This window comes from Anser cygnoides, chromosome 4 (assembly GCF_040182565.1).
Source record: "Anser cygnoides isolate HZ-2024a breed goose chromosome 4, Taihu_goose_T2T_genome, whole genome shotgun sequence".
In the NCBI taxonomy this organism is placed as follows: domain Eukaryota; kingdom Metazoa; phylum Chordata; class Aves; order Anseriformes; family Anatidae; genus Anser; species Anser cygnoides.
The window spans coordinates 28,648,237-28,672,632 of NC_089876.1; the positions used below are offsets into that span (position 1 = coordinate 28,648,237).

The 24,396-nt window shown below is 48.7% G+C and overlaps 1 protein-coding gene and 1 long non-coding RNA gene across 6 annotated transcripts in view; one reads left to right on the forward strand and one right to left on the reverse strand.

Annotated features, from left to right (window-relative positions):
- Positions 1-749: 749 nt before the first annotated feature.
- LOC106030789 (uncharacterized) lies at positions 750-17,507 on the reverse strand. Of its 2 annotated transcripts, XR_007158817.2 has the most exons (3): positions 16,549-17,507; positions 5,241-5,817; positions 750-3,053 (listed from the first exon to the last, which is right to left on the reverse strand). It is a non-coding gene; the product is annotated as an uncharacterized lncRNA (long non-coding RNA). The 2 variants fall into 2 exon arrangements; XR_010831054.1 differs by lacking the exon at positions 750-3,053 and having other exon boundaries at positions 4,810-5,817.
- The window catches only part of PDGFRA (platelet derived growth factor receptor alpha), a 36,616-nt gene continuing 28,273 nt past the window's right edge, over positions 16,054-24,396 (forward strand). The window contains exons 1-2 of one of the 4 annotated variants that reach the window (XM_048049949.2): positions 17,801-17,940; positions 22,288-22,415. In XM_048049949.2, the coding sequence (XP_047905906.1) occupies positions 22,311-22,415 (105 nt within the window). In that variant the 5' untranslated portion in view covers positions 17,801-17,940; positions 22,288-22,310. Of the gene's footprint in view, positions 16,074-17,784; positions 17,948-22,287; positions 22,416-24,396 lie in introns of those variants that run through there. The other 3 variants (XM_013172769.3, XM_013172771.2, XM_013172770.3) reach the window with 3 other exon arrangements.

The window sequence follows — 24,396 nt, forward strand, 5'->3', positions numbered from 1 at the left end:
TCGGCAGAGATGGACCAGGTTAACTGAATTGATTTAAAGAACATTTTTTTTGTTAACCTGGCCCATTTTGTGAGAAAAATCAGAACCCTACAAGCAGCTCAGCAGATGGGACAGAAGCTAACAGAGTGCCCATGTGGAGATGGGTGCAAGGAGCAGAGGAGATGAGAAGCTCTAAAGGCCAAGCTACTCTGATGCTAACAAATTCTGTTGCTCAGCGGGTCTTATTAGCCTGGGCACAGTGCCATGCAGCTGAAGGGACGGCGTGCAGGCAGCAGTGGCTCTGGGATCCCTGTATCATGCCCTGATGCTTAGTGTAGACGTCTACTTTGTGTTTTCTTCATGCTAGAACTGTTTTTAAGTGGCTAAAAAAGCCGCAGACTTGACAAGAAGCACAGAGATGAAGTCCAAAATGAAATTACAAGCTCATCCAAAGCGTGCTCCCATATATCTCAGGATATTACATTTCACCTATTTATTTTCTGCAGCCTGGAAGTGGTCCAAAGCTGAATGCAGCCTTTGGAAACATTCCAGCCAATTCAATAGGTTCTGATTCAGGCTTTGAACCAAGCCCCAACTTTATACATTTTTGATTATTGAAAGGACTCTAATCCCCTCCTGCCTCCATGTGTGCTGATACAGAGACCTCATTTTCCATTGGTTCACGCTGGAATTTGTCACTCCACAGGAAACATGCAACATTTTAAATTGATGCAATCAACCAGTGTATTTTTCTAATAGATTTTGGGGGGGGGGGGGGGGTGTTAACGGAGCCATGCGGCACAGTCTGAGGACAGAGTTGACATAAATTATTTCTAAACCCCGTAAAACTGAGGTTTAGAAATCGTCTCATCCTTCAGCTTCAAAGTACAGGTCTCTGCCCCCTGAACCACAGACTGTCTCCCCAGATTTGAGGGGGTGAATCACACACCCGCAAATGTGAATCAGCATCCCAGTCCAGGTAACAAAGATTTATTAAAAAAAAATAATAATAATCTGGCTGATTGCTAGAGAAAAGGAAAGCAGGCGTTTCCCTTACAGTATCTGCAAGAAGTAACAGTGGAGAGCAAAAAGTTTGGGATACGGCAGAATGTTTTGATTTGTGGAAGCAGCAGGGAAAAAGGAGAGATGGAGAGATGAGAAGGTAAACTCACAGAGTAAGGGTAGCATTTGCCCTGTGTGTCTGAGCAAACAGAAGGAAATATTTCCCAGCACCTTGGGGAAATCTCGCTTCTGTGTCTCTCAGCAACCAGGAGGCAGCAAGCATACACAAGTGAGAGGAGATTGGCACAGCCCCAGCCCCTATATGCACTTATTTGAAGAAATTTAGATGTGAGTGCTGAAGAGAGAGAAACCCCCAAGAGCAAGCAACGATGGCAGCCACATACAGAGTTACTTAGGAAATACCCCCAGACTTAGTTCTCTGTATCATTTTAAAAAGAAAATAGAGCTGATGTGTTGAAAGAAGAGTGCAAGGGTTAATCGCTTTACAGATATAAATAACATGAGGTCCGGATCACTCTCACAAATACAGCTTCTAGCTATGACTGCCTCAATATCTTCCCTTTACTCTTGGTAGTGTAATGAGACGATTCAGCACGTAGCCAAGGTATTTTGCGGTACTCTGTCATCTCCAGCCAACTTCTGGAGGGTTGTATGGTGAGAAGGGAGGATTCACAAGCTGACACCCTAACACCGTGCTGAGCTGCTCTCGGAGAAGCGTACCAGATCTCAGCGAAGTTAACAGGTTGCAGTCTTGGTTGCAATCCTGTTCTTTTTCTGCCCCTTCCCTCAGTCTTTCTGAAGACCTGCCCAGTAAACTGGGAAACCCTGAGCAAATTCTGGACTTCTAACAAGCAAACTGATGGACCATTGGGGTAATTAATGGTTTCCTTTTATTTAGGATCTTTAGATGTCATAACAAAGAGATTACTTTCTCTCTGAACTGCAGTGGTTTTTGGAGTGTCAGAATTCAACGTTAATTGCCAGTATAGGCAAATCTCTGCCTGTTCCATGGATCCAAAAGCTCTGGAAAATCAGACTTCAGTTCCCACCAGCAAGGGAAGAACCAGTGTCTATAGGGAGGATGTTACTGGTGAAGGACATGCTTCCACCCTATAACAGAAGCCAATGGCTCATAGCTTGGTTCCTCAAGCTGGGAACAGGATATAACAAGCTGGGAACAGGATATAACAGCTCCAATGCCCACTTGTCTCTGCTGTCCCAGCTTTCTGGTAAAATACATGGTCTTCAGGACTATACAGAGCTTGGTCTTTTGAGATGAAGGCCATGAGAGGTTCTTTCTTCCCATGGCAAAGCTAGGTGTTCTGTCCTCGCCTCTTGGGCTGTTACCTGGTTTGACCAGCCCACCATCTGAGAGGGCTAGCCTCTTCTTTCTGGTGGTTGGAAACCTTTTGACTACCAGCCAAAGTACCATGGAATATGTGCATGATCGATATTTTCTTCTATACAGTTATTTTATTTACCAATATATGTTAAACCATTTATTTCTGTGCTTTCTCTTATTCTTTCATTTCTCTGCTGTAAACTTGTATCCTGATAAATCCTGTTGTCTGTTTGCCGTGCATTTTCTTCTGGTCTTTACACACCTAGGAGCATAAAATTATCATGTGAGTCTACAGTCTTTCTTCTTCCACAATAAAAACCGTTAAAAGTCCACTGTTACATGACCTTGCACTTTCTTATCATGGATTTAATCTCATTTCTAACTTCAGTCCTTGACTTCTTCCTTTTTGCCTGATGTCCTGGTCCCCTTACTTATCAATCAGTGATGCTTCCCAACTTGATGCCAATACACTTTATTACCAGACTCTTCTTCGCTGTGCTGCTCTGGAGAGGCTTTTTGGACTGTGTTGTTGCTGGCTGCTCAGCTCCTCCAACCTTGAGCTTGGTCACAGCTTTCAGATAGGCAACATCTGGAACTGGCGACTTTACTCCCTGCAAACTCTGGTTTCTTCTGAGATTCTCATCTCCAAGAAGATCTCGTGTTCCTCAAAGGAAGTGACCGAGTTCAGGGCAGGCATATTTCCACATTTCTGATGATAGACAGAGATGAAGGAAAATTACTCAGCTTCTCAATAGTGTGTTTATTTTGAATATTTCCTTTCACCCCTCATGATCCAGTGGGTCCCCAATTCTTTCCAGGAAACCCTCTTTCTTTAGGTGAAGAATCCCTTGCTGTTTGTTTTAGACTTTTTGTACTTTACTTTATAAAATTTATGATGACCTTTCCTATGAATTTCCTTGTTATTTATTGCCTGCTGTAATTTATGATTTTCTTCAGTGGCATCTCTAAAGCCTGATTTCCCCATTTTGACTTTGCTTTTGAGCATCTCCAACCTTGCCAGTGTCTATAATGTTGTCAGTGGTATTTATCCCTCCTGAGGGTCTGCTGATGCTTATGTCCAGGGAAATCCTTGGTACCAGAGGCTAAAATACTGCTTGGGTTCAAAGCGCAACTGGAAAAAATCATGGACATGGAGAACTATTAAACATGAAGAAACAAACCCTTGGCTCCAGCAGTCTCTGAGATGCAAATCATTGCAGTCTAGATTTATACTCTGAGAAAGCACCTTTACATATTTGCCTTTACTAGTCTGTTACTTTTTAGTGGACATGGTCAAAGACAGGATGGGCCTATGGTCTGACTCAGTACAGCTGTTCTTCCATTCTTATCTTGGCCACAAATCCCAGATTTTTTTTTCCATTTCTTTTTTAAGTTTAACATTTTGAGAAACTTCTCATTTAACTGAGATGTCTCCTTGTGAATCCCATCATGTCCTTTGTAGCATCCTCTGGTGCAGACCCACCACCACGGCATGAGCAGAGTCCCTTGATTCTCATGGTCCAGCAGCACCCAATCCTTGACCCAAAACCAGGGCCAGAGCAACCTCACCTCTGCACAGTGATTGAACCAGACCTGGCTCTGCTGTCTTCTCCTGGGACAGAGGGCAGGGAGAGGAGCTAGGGGGGCATGTGTCTGCAGGTTGTGAGACAGGCTCTGTCTATTATTTTGGTTCTAGCCCTAATCTTCTTTCTTACCACAGTAAAAAATAAATGACAAAATATTACAAAGAAACAAACAATTTGGGAAACAAACAAACAATCAACAAAACAATTGTAAATGAAGATCTAGAGAAATTAAGAAAGTTGCAGGAAAAAGCATGCTTGCACATAGTGTACAGAAAGTACAATAATGACTGACTTCTGTATGCAGCTTTCTCATATGGTTTTCTGTGTGTTATTTTTTCATTCGTTCTAAGCAGTAGATCAAGCTGCTTTTGACACTTCCTGGATTAGTTATAGAAGGAAATAATAGATTCTGGTAATCTTTCTCTAGAAGATGTGTTTTGTAAAATGACCTACATTGCTCCAGAAATGCTGCAATGCTCTTCTGTTCTGGAGGAAAAAATAAAAAAAGAAAGATCTGTGCTAAGGGATGGCAGCGTGGGAGAAGCATTGCACAACATTGTTAGTTTATGGGAATCTGGCAGGTCGTGTTAATAAAATAGCGTTCTTGAAATTGAAGTTTAAGGTTGCACTGCCAACTTGAAATTATACCTGTGCCTGCAAAACATGTCATCAGCAAAGTGACAAGCAGTATATAGTATGCTATACAAACTTGGTGTATTATTTTCTCTGAGGAAGCTATTCAGATTTTTCTTTGCTAAAAAGACCCAAATTATAATATAAAACTCACAGATCAGGAAAACAAACTAGTAAAAGCAAATAATGTGACAAAAACATTTCAAAAGGATTTCAAATGAAATGCCAGAGATAGTATTTCAAAACTGTGCTATCAGGACTTGGTTTATTTTTCAAAGTTGTTCTCCAGTAGGAATCATAACAACCTGATAGTGATTAAAGTTTGTAATGAAACAAATTTAATGCCATGATATAACATTTTGATCTATAGCACCACACCCTTTAACAAAATGACTGACCTCTGCACCTCAAAATCCTTTTGCTATGCATATAGGAAATGAAAATATCTCCCTAAAATTCTGATTTCTCTTTAAAGCAGTTGTCAAACATGGTAAAAATCAGCCTAAATATCCAGTGTAGTCACATTCTTCTAAGTTGTTCTTGTATGAATGTTATCTGATTTACTGAAATACTGCGTATCTCATTTTCTTGAGACAGCATACCGTGCACTCCTCAATATTTTAATGAAATTATGTTTTTTTTTTTTTTTTTCCAAATTCTCCTCTCTTTTGACGTACCTTAGAAACACTTAAGGTTACAGTCACTGCCTGTTGAAGACTTGTCCTGCACATCAGCTTTAACCAGACGAGGAGGTGTCAGAAGGAAGAGGAGCTGGAAAGGAGCTACTTGCATTTCTTTGGCCTCATCCCTGTATTTCACCATTCTCTGTTTTCAAAACTGCTTAGAGAAGTCTTGGACCCATATATTGACCAAACCCATCATGATCTCCTTCTCTCTCGGGTGTGTACCCCTCTCTCAGTCCAGAGCTACACCCAGCATTTGGTCTGCCTGTGTCGCCAGCACAGCTCGAAGCCTTTGCACTTTCTCTTGACCCAGTTTTCCCCTGTCCCCACTCCAGTAAGTGGGAAAGTGCTTCAGTCTGAAGTAAGACAGACGGAGGAAGAGTCTCAGGATGTGGCTGTCTGTTGCAACAGCTGGAAGGTGAGCCAGCAGGACTGCATCACTGCACAGAGAAGTAAACAGGCGCAGTCGGAGCATGGGGCTCAGATAGCCCTGGCATTTGTAGGGAGAGTCACACCTCCAGGGGGACTTCGGTCATTCTCTTGGTTGTTTTTTCTTCTTCTTCTATATGTTCTGGGGAAAAGAAAAAAATAAAAAGAGAGAAAGAGAAAAAGAAAATCATAAAAAAATGCAGATGTGTGTGTATTAAATGGATCTTTCTGTTTTAAGGATTTGGGCCTTCATAATTTTGTCAAAAAAAAAAAAAAAGAGAGAAGAGATTTCTCAGAGAAAACTAAAAACTCCTACTGAAGTCTTTTTACAAATTTCCAGGAGACAGTAGCGACCTGTTTTGGCTAGTTGAAATTTTTCCGTTTACGTTAGCAGCTGCCAGGAGCCTGCTTCGAGCAGTGATTTCGCACTGCTTGGCTGCAGAGGGATGTTGGGCTGAAGCCTTCCTGCTCAGCTTCACTCCCTGTCCTGAGTTCCTCCCACTGTGATGCAGAAAGATGACCTCTGACATGAGGTGATATGTATATCATGCTGAAATTTTTTTAATCACCTTATAGAGCATTTGGGAACATGGATACTAACACAGGCAGTACGGTCTTTTATAGAAAGACTTTTATATACTATATACAGAGGGACAGTTTTTGACCAAATGCTTACAGAGTCCTTGATTAGTTCTTATGTATCTGGCGCAATAATCACATTATTTTTATATTTTGGAAAGAACAATGCTTGTCAAAATATGCTATTTTGTCTAATTAATTATTTTTCAAGACTAAAAGCTACTACACTGCCTCTGAGTAACATCATTGGTAATTCACTACTTAAATCCCTCAGCAACTTCAGAAAATACTTAGTAAAGTACTTAGTGTTACTTCTTTTTCTATGATTTTTTCTAAAATCTTACCTCAGCAGAAGCTGGTAGGAACCCCACACACTTCGGCATGCTTTACTCTTTGCTCTGCTACAGCCCTGCACTTCTGGGACACCAAAGACAGCAGGTTTTGGTGACAAGAGGGGGAAGCAGACAGAGTGGTGATTTACCAGCGTACAGCAGGCATAGGAATCCCAACAACATTAAGGTTTTGATTGACCTTATTGTCCCCTGGATCAAAATCTGTACATTTTAATAGCTGTCTGGCTACTGCATGAGCCTCTCTATCTACATCCTTCCTCTACATGACAGCAGCAAATCCAGCGCCTCCGCCAGATGTAGTCTGTAATCTCTTTGAAGAGCATCAGATGTTGCTGGCATGATGCATTCCACACTCGGAGAGCATCAGCCCAATTCCTCTGCAGAGCCAGGGACTGGCTAGGCAATACCCACCAGGGCCGAGGGCTGGGCAGGAGGAAATCTCCAAATGGGTCATCTCACCAAACGTGCTGCTCTGTTTGTGCCAGAGCTTCATACCCCTGGGACTAACCCCCAGACCTTGTCACCTCTCCCCTTCCTGACTCCCTGGCCAGGTGAAGCATAGTAGGATTATGTGCTGAGATTGTCCTGCCTATATGGAGCTTTCCTTGAGTTTTGAGGAAAAGAAAATCCTCCTGGGATGCTCATGTTGCATGGTTATTATGGGAGTCAGATGAAACACGTTTTTTTTCATCTTCTACAAACCCTATCACTTTGCTTCAATCCTTCCAATGCCTGTCATCTTCCCTACAGATTCCCTGGGCCAAGAAGTAAGATTTGAAGGTGAGGCACCCATGGTGTCACAGAGGTGGCAGAGCACTCAGATCTACACAGGAAACGTCTACTCAAGGCCAGAGGATTTCTACATCTCCTTGGGAGGACGTGCTTATGCATAGAAAGTAGCATAATGGAAGACGTTAGAGATGAATCAAAGAAGCAATAAGTGCAAGCAGTTATCCTCTGGAAGGATTTCATGAAGCTCTGAATCTCCTTTATGAAACCCCCTACAGAGCTGTGAGCTAGCATGCGTTCAAACAGCACAGGCTCTCCTGGCCCCATCAGGAGGTACCACCGAGGGGTCTCTGTGCAGGCAGTGTGTCCTACCAGCCCCACGTGCCGTGGAAGCCTATTGTTTTTCTTGAAGAGGCGCCTCTAAAACCCCAGGGGGCAGAAAACGATTTTGGATGACATGCAAGAGTGCCTGAAATGCCTGGAGAGCATGCTGCTCTGCTGGGAGAGCTTGAGGAATCTGAGCGAACGGTCAGCTTCTGAGGATTTAGGAAACAGTCTGGTATTTAGGCTAGAGTAAAAGCAAATGTTGCCTGGAATGGCAGATGAGGATGGTGTGCTTCGCTTCCTGGAATTTAGGGCTGGCAAAGACATAATCGTTTTAATTCATATCGTATCAAGGTCTTCTGCACATTCCTTCTGAATGGGAGATGCTGGAAGTGGAAAGTTGGCTCTGTTTTCTGTGTTTCCAAAGCAAAGCCCTTTCAGTGGTGTTCTTAACATAGATTGAATGAGTGAAATGAACACACTAGAAACTTTCCTTAGAATCCCACCTTTCGGACAGATTTTTCTCAGAGACATCTAGCAGATTCCTGCAGGTAACAGCTTGTTGCACATAATGTTATCCTTAAGGATTTTATGTTTTCTTGCATTTTCCAAATGTGACAAACATCACTGGTGATCACAGTGGGCTCAAGGAAAATATTAATCTTCTTGGTCCAGTTCTCGTCCCTGTAACACAATGCTGTAATGCTGTGGATTTCAACAGTTGCCCCTCATTTACACATCACAGAGAATTCACTGCATTTTTGGAGCATGTGGTCTTCTTTTCCCTACATAGCTAGCTGATTAATTTCATGTAGTTGGTCAGACGTGGTCTCCTGAACTGTAACTCTCAGACACCTAAAGGTTTTCTAGCCTACTACGAACACAACGGCAGGTAGTCTGAATTTGCACCTTTGTAGCCTCATAGCTGCTTTATCAAATTACTGAGTGCATAATTAACTAACTTGAATCCCTGCAAGAGGACACAAGCCTCTGCCCATGCTTTCCCCACAGGCTTAAATCTTCCTTCTACCCTGAGTTTTCTCTGTCCCTGACTAAATCCTCCTCCTAATGCAGACCTAATCACTGTGTTTGCTCTAATTGCCAGCAAAAACATCCCCCTTCTGTCCAAAGAATTTGAGGACTGATGACACATTTTAATAAGCCTGAGGACCTGTCACCACCACCGTGAAGACCAAACAAGTGGTCTTTACCACTCAGACCATACAATTTCTGCTTCTACCCTCTGTAAGGGGTATCTCTTGTGGTACTGTTCAGGTTCCAGGCACCTATGTAGCTCCTGGAGACAGGAGCACAGACTGTGCCCAGAGCTTCCCCACCTTTGGCTAGCCTTTGGAGATGCCCCTCTGTTTACAGGGAGTGTTTGATGGCACTTGTGTGTTTCCTTGAGGACTGCCCAGCTGCTGCCAGGGCATGCCATCAAGCACATCCCTGAGCATGTCACCGTCCTCCCTCCATGGCCACCCCTCCAGGCTCACTGCATGGCTGGGCCGGTCCTCAAGTCTCCTTTGCAAACCGTAGAGGCCCACGTCCCAGGGGGTGGGTCATCGTGCTGACATATCCATGTATCATATTCAAGCTCTGACATCAAGATGACATCAGATCTCTCTTGGTGTTGACGCCTTGCCAAAGAAAGCCCCAGCACCAGGATATTTTGGGATCCACCACCTGCTCTCAGAATCAAAGCAGGGTCAAAACAGCCATTCCTGGCATGTTTTAATATTTGTAGAGATCCAAAAACTTTTCTGCCCGGAGGACACGTCACTGCAGTCTACTTTGGGTTTGGCTTTTGCCGTGTCTCCTTTCTGCTGTGGTTGCTGCAGATGCCACAGAAGCTGCGGAGCTGGGCAGAGGGAGCCCACGGTGCCTGTGCTCGCAGCCTTCACTTGTTTTATTTTTGCTTCTGGGTGGGAATCCAGCAGTTGTTTTTAATCCTGAATCTGAATGCGGAGTCTGGCTGTCTTCTTGTGTAACGCTGCGACGCTGAGATATTCTGGGACACTTTTACTAACCGTGGCAGAGATGCATTCCTGGAGGCTGGAGTGAGGGTGTTTTTCTGTGCAGGGCAACATGTTTGAGTGCTTCCAGCTGGGAAACCCACTCTCTCTGGTGGTCTGATGGAGCCCAAGTTTACTGACCTTCGTAAAACTGTGCCACCCGTGCATGCCCGACATCCTCCTTTTCCCCCCAGTTCCCTGGGCTTGGCCAGGCAGAGCAGCACAGGGGCAAGGACAAGGAGAGTCGAAGAGCTGAAGCTACCCGTCACCAACAGCAGGCTTCGCTCAGGCTCCAGTGGTCTCCTTGAGGAATGTAACTTTTTTTTTTTTTAAGCAAATTTGTTACTTCCTTAATTCCAAGTAATCCCTTGCTGCTGAAATGGGACACAAACATTCTCTGCTGTGATCCTGCTTCTCTCCTACTCCTCAAAATAATTGAGGGATGATGCTTGCACAAGGTAGCTGCCTACCCTAGCTTCTCCTGCAACCCTTATCTCCATTCAGATGCTAATGGTAGCTTAAGCCAATGTTTGTGATTCGGGTCCTAAAGCAAAGCTAGGCAGAAGGTCTGTAGGCAGCACGGGAGCTGGCTACTTTTAACTCTCCTTCTTTCCTAAGTCAATATTGGGATAGGCAGCAATGAAAAAAGCCAACATACGGAGAAGGAATTTGAAGCCGGGAGAGCTTTAGAAGCCGTCAGAACAAGCAGTCCCACGGGGCAAAGGGCAGCCGAGGGGCACTGGCAGGTGCTAAGTGGGCTGTGGGACCATTTGTCTCCCAGAAAAAAAAAGGCACTTGACTCTTCAGATATTTACAATGGCTTCTGTCCACCCAAGCTGTCTAACTACCTATATATTTTAACCTCCCGTAAGCAGAACGGCGTGCTGCAGACTTCCCTGTTCACGGTGGAGGCTGCAGTGACACTTCCGAGTGCTGTTTTGATCAGCCCCCAGCTGTACAGCTGCTGATGTTTCAGGAGGAAAGCATTTCCTCGAACCCTTCACGTTGTCAAGTTGACTAAACCCTACTATGTTTCGGAAAAGAGTAATCGTAGCAGGCATCATAGGTTCATTCGGACCTCCTGAGACTCTGCTTGTAGCTTTCTTAATGAGATGTTCCCAGCAAGGTTTCATAGAGGTGTGGATTTAAATAACACCTTTTTCTTGTAGTAGTGTAGAGCACATTGGGAGAAAAATAACTAAGAAGAGAAAATAGAAGATCAGTGACGGATAGGAATTGCAAGAATTTATTTGGATTTACTTTGGCTGCACAAATGTTTTCTCCCATCACAAAACGAGAGGGAAAGGAAATTCTGAATTCTCTTGACACTCAGGAGAGCACGTTTCTGTTCCCTTTGACTGTGAAAATAGAAAATAGGGGTGAAGTGACCTGTTCCTACCCTACTCCTTTTATGTGGTGTCCTCGACTGGCAGACAAAGAGAGCCAGCAATAAGAGCACCGCTCTTATTTAGGCATTTTTTTGTGTGTCATTACTACTATTCCTTCAGCACTTAGCCTGTTATCTTGGGACAAAGGGAGCAAAACACGGATGGGAGCAGGGGCCAGAAAGGTGAGGGATTATCCCACAATTCACTTTCTCTGAAAGAAACCTCAGATGGGCCCCATCTGCAGGTCCATTTGGGGCTCCGTCTGGTCTCTCCTGTGCTTGTTTCCCATCTCCCTGCCTCCCTCCGGAGCACCCATACAGGGAGGACGGATGCTAAGCTCCTTGCAGCAGCAGGTTTGGGGCAGGACGTGTCTCACTGCTCCCTAGCTCTACGAACCTGCTCATCAAGTAGCTTGAAAGGTTGTCAAGTGAAAGAGTCAGTGTTATAGTGAGATCCTCTTTTGCTGGTTCAGCAAGGGGTCCTCTGGCAAAAAATAGGGGTGACAAGGCTCAGTGTTCCTGTGCTTTTGAAAGATTTAACCCCTCCTACTTCCCCACCCCACTTAAAAAGTGGAAAACACGTTTTCCAAGACCGTATTATTTCTGTGCCACAAGGAATCAAAGACAGGCACAGCTGATTCTTATTTTTCCCCTCTTTTTTTTTTTTTTTTTTTTTTCTCCACACCCTGAAGAAAGATCTGATTAACCTGTGGTGAAAATCTGGGACCACTATAGGAATGACAGACCTCGTGATTTCATTGGGGCTGAACGCCAGACCTGGAAAAATTGCCCAGCTACACAAGGCAAGCACCAGCATCTCCTCAGCAATTGCAATAAAGTTATGGTGAAATCATTTCTGCTGGTGACACAGGCCTCACAAATGACGTGGCACTGGACACAGTGACTATTAGAGGAGAGCTTGTCATCTTACTCATGGGAGCTAGAAAAATGCCGAGTAATTTATGGCTCTTCAGTTTTCCTCCATTCCTTTAGGTACACCATTCAGAGTTTGCTTCCCAGAGACACTAAACTGCCTTCTGAAATTGCTCCTTCTTGGTGTGTTGAGTTTAGTATTCTGATAACAAAGTTTTCACCATGAAAAAAGAAAAACAACACTATGACAAGTAAGGTATAAATTCAGACTCATTGCATTGCCTGCTTTGTGAAGTGCATGGCTTCACCCGCACCAGGCAGCTTGCTACTGCCACAGCAGCAATCATATCACTCTAAAAGATATTTTAAAATTACTGTTATTTGGAGAATGTCCTGCAAAATGGTGTTTGTGTACGTAGCCTATTTTAAACACACTTGGTTCTCAAGGGTTAACTCAGTGGAGCCAAAGTGAAAGTTTTAAAATACTGCTGCCATGGAGAACAAATGCCTTCAAAGCGCCTATAGCATATGTTATTTAAAAGAGCACTGAAACAATGTTCTGGTTTGAATTATTTTTCTTCACAGTACTTCTCTAACTTTATTGCCAAAGAAAAGACTTCCAGAGCCAATTTTTAATCTTAATTATACCAGATTCAATCTGGAATATTTCCCTTGAAGTTGGAATTACACCAGATTTACACGATGCAGAATCTGTCCCGGTTTCCACATTAGACCCTTTTTTTGTAAGATAATTTAGGTTAAGACCAGGGCTGTCTGAGTACAACAGCCAGCAGTCCAAGGACCCAAACCCACCCCGATGCTGCCACGAGCCCTGTGCTTGAGTCACGCTGGATCTCCCCAGTCTAAGCCGAGCCTGAGCCGTCATTTCTTGTCCACAGCTGCTGGGAACTGACCTGTGCCTGTATTTTCCTCTCATTTAACTTTCTCGTTTCTCCCTCTGCGGCCACCCCACTCAAGTGAAGTGCAAATAACTGAGTACCCTAAAGGACTCTCAACAATGGACAGGCAAATAAACATGTAACTGAAGCAGCAAGTACTCCCTGGAGAATGAGATGAGGTACGGGCTAAAACCTGTTGACCTCAGACAAAAGGAAAAGCCCAATTAGTCATTTATAGAAGCGACAGAAAAGAGAAGAACAATTTCCCCTGGCTGTTCAGTGTGTCGGGCCCTCCTATCTCCCGACTAAAGAAAGCAACTGATCACACGAGTTTAATCGCGGGATGAGTGAGACCCCTGCTCAGGATCTCTCCGTGCCACGAAAACAGAGGGACAGTGCTTTGTTTGTCATGGTATTTCAGAGCATAAAACTTCCAGGGAAGAGAGGCATCCGTTTCCAAAGTCAATTACATCTCTGAAACCTTGTCCTTAGCTTCAGTTATTCTACAGCAGATTGTTCCAAAGGGATGTGTTGTCAAAATGTTAAGCACCAGAGGAAAACCTGTCATGGGATGAAGCAGAAAACAGACAACCTGTGTCTGGAGCATGGGGGATTCAGGTCACTGGACAGACCTGTGGGGTCCCTCCAGAGCTGGGCACCTCATGATGCTCAGCCTACCTTGGCTCTTCCTTGCCCGTGGCAGTGATGTGTTGTGGACGTGGCCAGCCCGTGCATAGGTAGGGATCAACATTGACATGGATCTGGCTGTGGTCACGATACCACGGGTGATGGTGACCTCTGTTTCCTGGGTGGCCCAGGGACCAGCCATCTGCCCTGTGCAGATCTCAGGGCCCCTGAGCACAGCAGCCCGAAGGGGTAAAGCTGGCACCAACAGTAACTAGACAGAGGAACAGAGCCGCCTGGCTTGGCTGTGTCTGTGTCCTGCTGTAATCCATTAATTGCTGCGGTTTGGAAGAACAAAGGCAAAGATAATGGTCTGAGGAGTTACGGGTAGAAATCAAACCTGGGCTGAATCAGCAGAGGAGGTCCTTTGATTTTCTGGGGGGAAAATCCCCGTTTGTGGCAGGGAGGACATGCTCTCGCAGCTCTGCTCGCCACGGGGCTGCTGCTGGACCCACAGGGATGCAGTGCTCGGATCCTCGCTTCCCCATCCTCCCCAAAACCCTGCCGATCCTTTAACTGCGAACAGCGAAACCAAGCGTCTGCGGGGTGTGCCTTGCCCCACTGAACTCCTCCTCGGGCTCTCTGGTTATATTTAAGAAAGAAAACCGTCCCCCCCGGCTGCAAGACACAGGCACGCACCCAGCGCTGCCCTCTCCCGCTGGCTAACGGGGAGGGCGGCTGCTAAATTTTTTTTCTTTTCTTTGGGGGGGTGTGGATCTATGAAAGGAGAGCTCCTCCGGTGCAGGGGGGGAGCCGTGTGCCCGCTCCCCCCGGTGGCTGGCGCTGCCCGGCCGCTCCTCCCGCGGGCTGCGGTGCCCCCTAGCGTCCCGCCTGCTGCCCCTGCAGCCTCCGCTCCCGCCCCATTACCCCACCCCTAAACCGGGTTAGGACCGGAGCAGCCTGGTTGTGCTGCCCCAGTCCCAAAAAAAAAAAAAAAAATTAAAAAAAAAATCAGGAAAAACAAAGCTTTTTTTTTTTTTCCCACCGCAAAGAATAAGGCTGCCACGCTTGTTCTGGCATTTTTTAACGTCATGAGGCAAATGTGACAACGAAAGCAAAACAACTCGATGTTGGGGCAGCAGAGGCCTTAGAGGGAACAGGACGGGGACGGGGCACTGCCTTAAACCACTCGGGGGTGAATGAAAATAAAGGTAGGGGAGGGGAGGCTGGCGGCGGGGAGCAGCCGTTAATTTCTTTTGTCTGGCTCCCTGCTCGCCCACCGACACGGGGACAGCCGATGTCGGACAAACAGAACGAGGGAGTTGTGGAAAAAGGGAAAAATCAAAAAATCCCCGCCGTGGCTGTAAACGCGGCACGTCTGCAGGGGCCGAGCATCTCCCTCGGCGGGGCTGGGCTCGGCGGAGCCCGGCTGTGCCCCCGGTCTGTCCCCGTCTGTCCCGCTGCTGTGTTCTCCTCCCTCCGCGACAGACGGGGGCACAGATTTACAGGGACAAGCGAGGAGAGGCCGCTCGGTTTTCTCCCTCTCTCGGGGTTTGTCGGGGCTCTGCTCCGGCCCGGAGCTGCCCTTCTCGATGCAGGGGTTGTGGCTTAGGCCGGTGTTTTGCTCGGGAAACGGGCGGGCCCGAGAATGGAAATATCCATTGAATGGATATTTAGAAAAAGAAATAAAAAAAATAAATAAAAAAGCTTAGAAAAATAGAAAAATACTAATGAGCAGAGAGGTGTGCATCCAGGGGTGTCGCGGTCCTCCTGAGCGGCGCTGTGCCTACGGGAGAGCTCAGCCGGCACCGGGCATCCCTAAAACGTGGCCGACGGCGCTCAGCCCCATCCCTGCCCTCCGACCGAGCCCAAAATCCCAGCTCCCAGCCCCCCCGCAAGCTCCCGGGGCCACAGCGAGCCGCCCCGTCGGTGCCCGCCGCCCGGAGCCTGCGGGCGCTGCGGAACCGGGGAGGGGGCCGGGACTGCGACCGCCCCCGCGGGGGTGTTGGGGGGTGTTGGGGGCCTGCAGATTGGGAAAGTAAACAGGCGGCAGCGGCTCCATTCAGCCCGGGTTGTTTAAGACGTGCGGCTTCCATCTGTTGCCACATAAACAGGCAGGATGCCTTATGCTGCAGCACTCCGGGGGAGGGGAGAGGGGCTGGGAGGGGAGGGGGCTGCCGTGGTGTAAATCCCCCCACCCCCAGCCTGTCCTCTCGCTAACCCCAAGCCCCTGGACGGGACCCCCCTGCGCCACACGGGGCGGGGGGAGCGCTCGGGAGCCGTCCCGGAGGGGTTATTTCAAACACCCCCCAGGCACCGCCGGCACCGGGAGGGGGGGAACGGCCCCGACAAGGCTCCCGGGCTCCTCCCGCGGGCAGGGGGCCCCTCGTCCCCTGCCGTCGGGGCGGGGAAGGGGGAGCCACCTCGGGGAAAGCGGCCCCGCTGCCCCCGGCCCGGCCCCGCAGCAGCCGCCGGGGTCCCCGCCCGCAGCTTTTTGCCCGTCCCGAGCCCGCAATTTGGTTTTATTCTGCCCTCGTTCTTGTGAGATCCCACGTGGAAGCCGTTAACGAATGCTCGATAATGATCACGACGAAGGCATTATTCAAATGAGGCAGGTAATTGCAAACAGAGAGCGCCTTCTCCCCTTCCTTTTGCTCTTTTCCTTGAGCAGGCGTCGCGGCTGATGCTGGCGGGTCCCTCGCCAGGCGTCACCTCCATCCTCAAACCCGTCAAAGCAGGCTCCTGGGTGCCAGCCCGAGCCCCGCACGGCCTCAAGCTCACGCACTTTCTACAGCCGCACATCTTCGCGGTGCTGAACCCTGCCCGAAGCCCTCCCGTCCCGTCGGGGCTCGTCCTGCACAACCTCGGGGGGCCGGGCTGCTGCCTGTGCTCGCCCCCCAGGTGGAGAACACCCGGGTGTACCCATTTTTTTTTTATTATTATTTTTTCCCTCATTGTGCTTTTGACTCACTCGCAGCCTGTTGTTTATTCACAAGCATTACGGTATCCTGTTAGCATTCCGACCAGGGATCTGACTCCGCTGGTTTCCTGCAGGAACATGTGGAAGCAATAGCGGGGTTGTGCACTCACCCGAGCTGAGGATGCACTAGCGGAGAGCGTGCAAAAAGGCTGGGGACCCTGCGAGCCTCGCCACAGGGCCCTCGGCCTGAGCACGCTGTTCTTCTCCTGCCTGCCCTCACTCCCTTCGGGGCATCTTCGCTCCGGAGGCTCAGCTCTCCTTGGTTTAGGGAGGGAGAAAAACCACCGCATCCTGCCGCTTGACTTTGAGGACAAAACTTTTGTTTAGCCCTAAACGGAAAAAAATAGTAATAAAAAGAAAAAAGGGAGGGAGGCGGGCCGGAGCGGGAAGGGAGGAAGCGGGAGAAGCCCGGGGGCTCGGCTCCGAGGCCGGAGCCCTCCCTGGAGCCAGGGGCCTCCGTCCCCGCTCGGTTCCTGGGGCTGCACTGCCCCCTCTCCCGCGGCCGCAGCATCGCCCCGCTCGCCGGGCTCGGCTCCGGGACCCCGCAGCGGGGCGACGGGGGCAGCCCCCGCCACCTCCCCCGGCCAGCGCTGGTCGCCACGGCGAGGCGGAGGTCCCCGGCTAAAGCCGTCGGGGCCCCGGGCGAGCTCAGACCGGGCTCCCGGGCCGAGGGCACAGAGGATGAGAAGAGCTTCCCCGGTCCCGGCACAGCAGCAGGGTTTGGGGCGGCCGGCTCCCGGCGACGGCTGCCTTTCGTTGTGGTTTCATTCATAAACCCGAGCGGTGCGGCTCTGCCCCTCTCGCCCGGTGCCTCCTGCTTCTGGCTGCCTCGCAGCCCTCCGTGCTGCTCTGCGGCCCGTGCCCGCGCTCAGGAGCGCACAAAGGACACGAGGAAGCCGCCAATTCGTTTCCAGCTCCAGCTCCCCGTCCATAACCTCACACCGTGACCCACCGTCCTGGAGGGGCTGAGGGAGGAGGCTCATTCACGAAATTGGGAGCCCTCTGACTTTTCACCAAAGTTTTTTTTTTTTTTCCCCCTTTATTTTTTTTTTTCCTTCCCCCCGCAGTGCAAAACTCTCCGATTCCCCCCTTTTCCTCCCCCTGCCATATGGCCAGCCTCCCCCTCCCCTGCGAGGCTGCTGAAATCTGGAGGCTGAGATTGGCCCCCCTGCCTCCGTAAGAGCCTCCCTCCTGCGCCCGCCTCCGGCCGCGGGGCTGGGGGCGCCGGGCGAGCCAGGGCGGCTCTTATTGCGAAGGGGCCGGAGGGGGGCTTCATTTCCTGACAGCTATTTACTTAAAGCAAATGATTAGTTTTGGAAGGATGGACTATAACATTGAATCAATTACGGGGCGCGGGTTGTGAGCCCGTTGCAGTCGGGTCTGGAGGGAGGGCGAGCGGGAGGGAAGGAGCGCGGCTGAGCGGGGAAAGTCACAAAAGACGTGGACATATTTTGGATATTTTACAATCTGCGGGACTATAGCTGCGGATTGGAGAGGAGAAGGTAAGAGGTGAGGGGCACTTTCCCCATGTTTTTTTCCTTCCTTTTCCCCCGTTTCTTTTTCCCATTAATTTTTTTTTCTTTTCCCATTTTTTTTTAATTTTCTCTCACTTTATCCATTTGTTGGTATTTCTTTTCTTTTTCTTTCTTTCTTTCTTTTTTTTTTTTTTTTTTTTTTTTCCCCGACTGAGCCGCTCCGGGGGCGCCTTCCCGCCGGGGTGCCGGGGGCTGGCGGCCCCCGGGGGCGGCGGGGAGCTGGGACCGGGCTCTCTGCGGGCCGTCGGGGCGCGGCGGCGGCGGCGGCGGCGGCGGGGAGCAGCTCGGGCAGCGCTAATGACAAACACATTGGGACGGCGGGGGCCACCGGGCCGCATTCCTGCCCCGCCGGGGCTCCGAGAGCAGCGCCGGTGCCCGCCCGGAGGGCGCGGGGGGGACGCGCAGCGAGGATGGGAAGCAGGGCAGGGTGGCACCCGGCGGCTCCCCCTCTTCTCGCATCCCCACCTTCTGCCCTCGCTTCCTTCACCCCGCCGCTCTCCGCTCCCTTCCCCCACCCTTTGTTTTTCGCCACCTTCCCCTTTTCAGGTCCCCTTCCCCACCTTAACCCCCCCGCCCCCGAGAGCCCAGACGGGACACGCACGACCCCCGCTTTGCGCGGGCGACCCCATCTCCATCCCTGCACCCCCCCCCCCCCTCCCCCCGCTCTTTTGCTTTATTTCCACGTCTCAGCGGAAAGAGAAGATGCTGAACTCGGGCAGGACTGGTACCTGGAGCCTCTCCAGCTTACAGACCCCTTCGCGCACCGGGAGCGCCGCCCGCCCCACCGGACGGCTGGAGCCCGCCGCCTCGTCCCCCGGGGGGGGCCTGAAGTCTTCGCGGCCACCGTTTGGATTTGGTCAAGAGCGGAGGCTGTAAACTCGCCAGCCTCTGCCAGGCTGGAGTCCCCTGGAAAAGTCCTAGGAGCGAGTAGGAAATGGCTTTTTGGCTGGCTGCGGCATTGCTCAACATTTTTGGACGGGGACCCAGCGGCCCAGGAGCCGTTCCAGAGAACAGGACTTGGACAGTTTTTTTCTATGCGAGCAGCGGCGGATCCAGCGAGGCAGCAGCAGCCGCCCCCGGGGGCTTGCCCACGCCCCGACGGGCTGCGGGGGCCGCTGCCCTGGCCCCCTCCCTCGCCGGGGGCACGCACCTAGCGCCCTCGACGGCATTTCGGCATCTCGCAAAAGCTCAGGCTTCCCGGCGAGCCTCTGGGACCCGAAACCACACGCCCGAGGCATTCGGGACAGACGGAGCCGTCCCCGGGGCTGCGGGCACGTCGCTGTCACAGCCTCGGATGGGGCACAGCCGCTGTCCCCCCGCGGGTGGCCGCCCCCTCGGGGGGCACAGAGCGCTCCGTGCCTCGCCCGGCGGAGCGGGCAGGAGAAGAAGCCCGGAGCTCACGTCGGGGAGCAGCCCTGCAGGGAAACACGGCTTTGCATTGCCCCATCCCCTCCCATCCCGCTTTTTTTTTTTCTTTTTTTTTTCGGTTACCTCGCGTTTAAAGAAAAAAATTTGCTCCAGCTTGGCAAAGGCTTTCCTATTGTTTCCTAGACAAACAGCGGAGTGGCTGGGAGCTGCCGTCTCTGCTAGGTTTGCTCGGTGTCCCGGGCAGCCTCTGATCCGCAGCGGCTCTAGCAGCCGAAAACCAAGCTGGGGAGACGGAAGGGGCTTCGGGGTCACTCCTCTTCCTGCTCCCTCGGGGACGCCAGCTTGGGCTCCCTGCAGCAGGGAGGAAAACCCTGAGGATGGGAGCTGGAGTGGCAATGTGCTCCTCTCCTCCCTCCTCCATCCCCAGCCACGTCCTGTCTGGTTATGGGGTCCCCACTGGGGTCCCCACTGCCTCCCCGACGGGGTCCCCGCTGTGCCTCCTTTCGCTAAAGCCCCCTCGATGGTTTTTGCTGCCCGGGGGAGAGGTGAGGCGGGGGCAGCCAGCAGGGGGATGCTGGGGGTGCTGCCCTCAGCATCTCAGGGCCCAGCTGGGGGCCCAGCTAGGCTGCATTAACTCAGTGTCCCCAGATGGGGCCACAGACAGGATCAAAGCAAGGAGAGAGGCGTCAAAGGTCCCTCTGCCATCAGCGGCTCAAAATCTGAGCTGTGGATATCTGGCTTTTACTTCTAGAGGAGACAGAGAAAGATCTCGCAGCAAGGCTCTTTGTTTTCAGTTTCCACTTAACAAAGAGCATTGTGGAGCCCTCAGCGAAACAGCAGTTTAGCCAACCTCAAAGCTTGGGGGAAAAAAAAAGTTTGAAGAAAAATGAGACCGCACAAAGCACTGGGACATAGGAGCCTGCAAGCAAAGCAGCTCTCCCAGCCTGCAGGCAGTCTCCCGCTGCCTTAAAATGAGCCCCCTTGTTCTGGTACTCCTCCCTAGGCAGGGCCGGGCAGAAGGTGTGCCAGCAGGACTGCGATGGGCACCAGGGCCATTTCTGCTCTTATTTGCTTATTGATGTATGGGGGATCTTCATGTGGCTGGGAGAGAAATACATAGGTATTAGGTTTCAAGAAAGCAGGAAGTAATAAATATTTTAATAAAATACCTCTCTGCAGTACTGCAGTATCAAGCTAGGATTTGAGTCCAATTCATATAGACAGAAAAGACTTGCATAGCCCAGACCTTTATTTTTTGTAACTGACCTACTGTTGGTTATTTCCAACAGCAGCAATTGGTCTGAAAAGGGGTGAAATGGATAACCCTATAGAAACCTCGCCTCGCTTGTATCCTTACATCATGATGGCCGCAATGGCATTACTCTTGCATGTGAACACAGAAAATTCTGTTCGAACATGTTTGCTTCACTTGTTATAAAGACTAGAATGATTTCTGAGACGTCATTTTTTTGGTGCTGACAAGAATTGCCGATAATTTAGAAGAAGCAAGCAAGTAAGCAAGCGATCCTTTCTCTCCCTCTTGCCTTGCTCTCCTGATTGACTCATCTCTTTCAAGTCAATAAAGCTTCGTGTAGACACCCAAGGGAACAGATTGCAATGGCTGAGCTTCCTAGCTCCTGTGGTCAACAGAAATGGAGTGGTTTTTTCCATCCACCACTTCTGAGCACCTAAGTTGGGATTTGAGGTGTTCTCTGAAGTTCCTGACCTGATCCTGAGAACCTAAGTGAGATGCACCCTTGGATGTACCCATTGTGTTGTCTGTCTGCTGGGATAGACTAGAAAGTCCTTTAAGTAAATTTAGACTTTGTAAATTGCCCTCTATCTCTAATTCCTCTAATTTCCTAGTCCTGTGGTCTGTCCTGATGGGTTACACTGAAGAATTGGAGCTGACTGGAAGGCTGATGGGTGGCAGCCATCACTAGGTGCCCTGCAGAGCCTGAAGCCACTGCAGGAGCCCCGAACAGCTCGGCTTGCTGCGTAGTTATTCCTGCACAGCCCAGAAGAGATGTACAGGCTATGCTAGATGCAAACACTCGCAAATGGACCTGGAACAAACCGCTCTTTAGGAGAAAATTTATGCTGGACTTTTCAAAGAAGAAATTTTCTCATGTCATTTGTGCCTTTCCCCAGCGAAACCGTCAGACACTCTCCTGTTTGCTCTGTTCTTGTGGAGAACTGAGTTTGTAATTTGGGAGCTGCAAACCAATAAATGTTTCAGGAGGTCCTGACTGAACATTTGCATTCAACTGGTGACATGTACCACAAGGAGGAAGAGTTGTCCTCTGCTCTTGGGCTAGCCTTCACTCTTGCTGGAAAAGATCAGCTTTCCCAGAAGGATGGATTGCCACTCAGACAAAACCTCCACTGAAATTATCCAGCCCTCTCATAACAAGGATAATCACATCATTATGTGCCAAGATTTGCAATCCACCTACTATCGTATAATTTATATAAATACAGAGCAATAGGGACTTTTTTTCCCCCAAAGAAGAAAACCCAGCAAATTCGCATGAAGTTAAGACATAAGAAATTTTATTTTAAGTTGATTTAGGAGACCTAGCTTAGATTCCAGCTGCCGCGCTGGAGACCAGCCGTTCCTTCTTCTGGACAAGGGAGCTGGATTATTGCTGTGGATCAACATTGCCATCCTGTGGCCAAGAGGATGAAGTGCAGTGACTAGGTAGCTGGCAGGAAACGAGTTTGTCAGTCTCCAGGCTGCTGGTGGATGGGACGGTTTTCTATCTTGAAAGAGTTCTTTGTTTGATTTACAGCTGTATGAAAAATATATACGGATGGCTCTTTTTACCCCGCCACCATGCTTTCTGTCTAGGTCACGCAATCGCCTAGGAATATCATCATCTTCTAAACACACATTTTCATCAGCTTTTTGGATATTGATTTTACTTTGTCTCTTCTACTCTGCAGTCAATGAAACCCCTCTTGGTTGGATGCCAGCGCTTGGCAGTGAGTGTTTGGAAGACTGGCTCCTTGCTGATAAAAGTTCTTCTGATGTTCTTTTCCTGATTTTTTTATCATTAAAGCACACAACAGAGGTACCGAATTTTCAGTCAGTTCCTTTCAAAACCCAGTGATTAGAGCAGATGTGATGATTGTTTTACCCTGGGCAATCAACCTCCACTGCAGAGAGTTTGGCAACACCCCCGTGGCATCATCTAATTTTCACTATGCACTCCCATGTTTCTATTCTAACTAGCACTGTTCAAGGTATGCAAGGAATTAAGATTGGCTCCAACTTACATTGTATGTGCACTATCAATACTTGTATAAATCTACTGGCTTCACAGAGGTTACACCAATTTTCGGTTTGATGTAGTGATGCTAGAAACTGAACCTGGTGTATTTATTCAGGGCTGAGATGTGGGTGTTTTAGGACAAAGAAGGCTTTTCTGCCACAAAGAAGGTTAAAAAGAAAAGTAAGTGCATAAGAAAACAGGTGATGGTAAATAAACAGCAAATGCTTGGTGTTTTGGGAATGAGTAAACTATCTTTTGCCCAGAACAGAGGTGTTAAATTCTGTGTTAAACCTTGACTCCAGCATGCCAAAGTCAGATGCACGATGTAATTAAATCCAGTTCAAACAGATTTTGAGTATGAATGATGATGAGTCCTTAGTACATTATTCTGTTTTTCACAGTGCGTAAATGTTGCTCTGGGTCTTGCTGAGATTAACGGGTCATTGAGGAAAGATCAAAGCTATGGATTCTGAAAGAATAGCCAGTTGGGAAATGCAGATTTAGAAAATCCTTGTGATTTTTTAAACTGCAACAGTAGACTGAGGCACTCAGCTCTTACTGATTGCTATGGCAGACCAACTGAGGCAACAAATTCCAAACAACACTTTGGAAATGCCATCACCTCTATTTACATCAGTTTATTCACAAGGCTTCAGTCCTCACACAGCTTTGCAAGAGTGTAAGTTTACTTCAGCAGAGCTTCTGCAGTCTGGTGTGTAAAAGATATTAGCTTTGTGTTTTCTCTTTATGCATTGCGTCACTTGCATTGAATAGTCTGGAAAACAACACAATAGGGGTAGAGACCCTATTTTCAAATGGAAAAGGCTGAAGGAAATTTGGTGGGCAGTGGGGAACATTGTCTTGTGGATCTTGGGAGCTTAGGATTCAGATAAATAAAGCAGATGATGGGAATTCTTTAAAGATTTACAGCGTGGGTCACTTTATCGGAAAAAATATCGTAGGATATAAATGTGATAAAAATGAATAAGGAGGCTGAAACAAATGGACTTCTTTGATGTCTGAGAGTCTGTTATCAACAGGAGACAGATACATAAACACGTGGCAATTATTGCTAATTGAAGAATCAGGCAAAATGGTTTGTCTCTGCTGGAAAGTTGTCAGCTGAATTTCTGAGGTTGTTTGTACAAGTTTTGGGGCTGGTAGTTTGTAACTCTTCTGAGACCTTTTGTTTGATTGGAGTATCAAATACTTTTCGCTTTGCAAAGGAGCACCGTCTGTTCCACACGTCGCAGGAGGAAAGAGGGACGGGTTCAGAAGCACCCCATGGCATGTTGTAATCATTTAGCTCCCATATGGCATCGGCATAATCTTCATAACTGGATGCACCTACGTGCTTTCCTATCTCAGAATCGGGAGCAGAGGGTGAATAGAAACTCTCCAGAACCTTTGAAAAACTAGTCTCTGTTTTGGCACATCATTCTTTATTTTACTCCTTAGCCTGTGTTTCAGATTACGAGTTCTTCTGTATGGTCCTTTTTTAGTCTATGTTGGCTCTGGGCCAAATCCAGTTGCTATTAAAGTCAACAAAAAATGTTCATTGATCTCAATGGGAGCAGGGGTTGTAGGAGCTTCTCTTTTGGAAATTACCTAGCAGGCTGCTTGAGGGTTTTAAGTAGAAATGTTATTAGATAGCATAAAGATTCAGAGTTGTTTATTGCCATTCCTGCCTCTTCACAACTGATGCCTTCTGATTATTTGTTTGAAAGCTGAAATTATCACAAATAGCCTATGATTTTCACACTGTTGGGGAGAAGAGGCA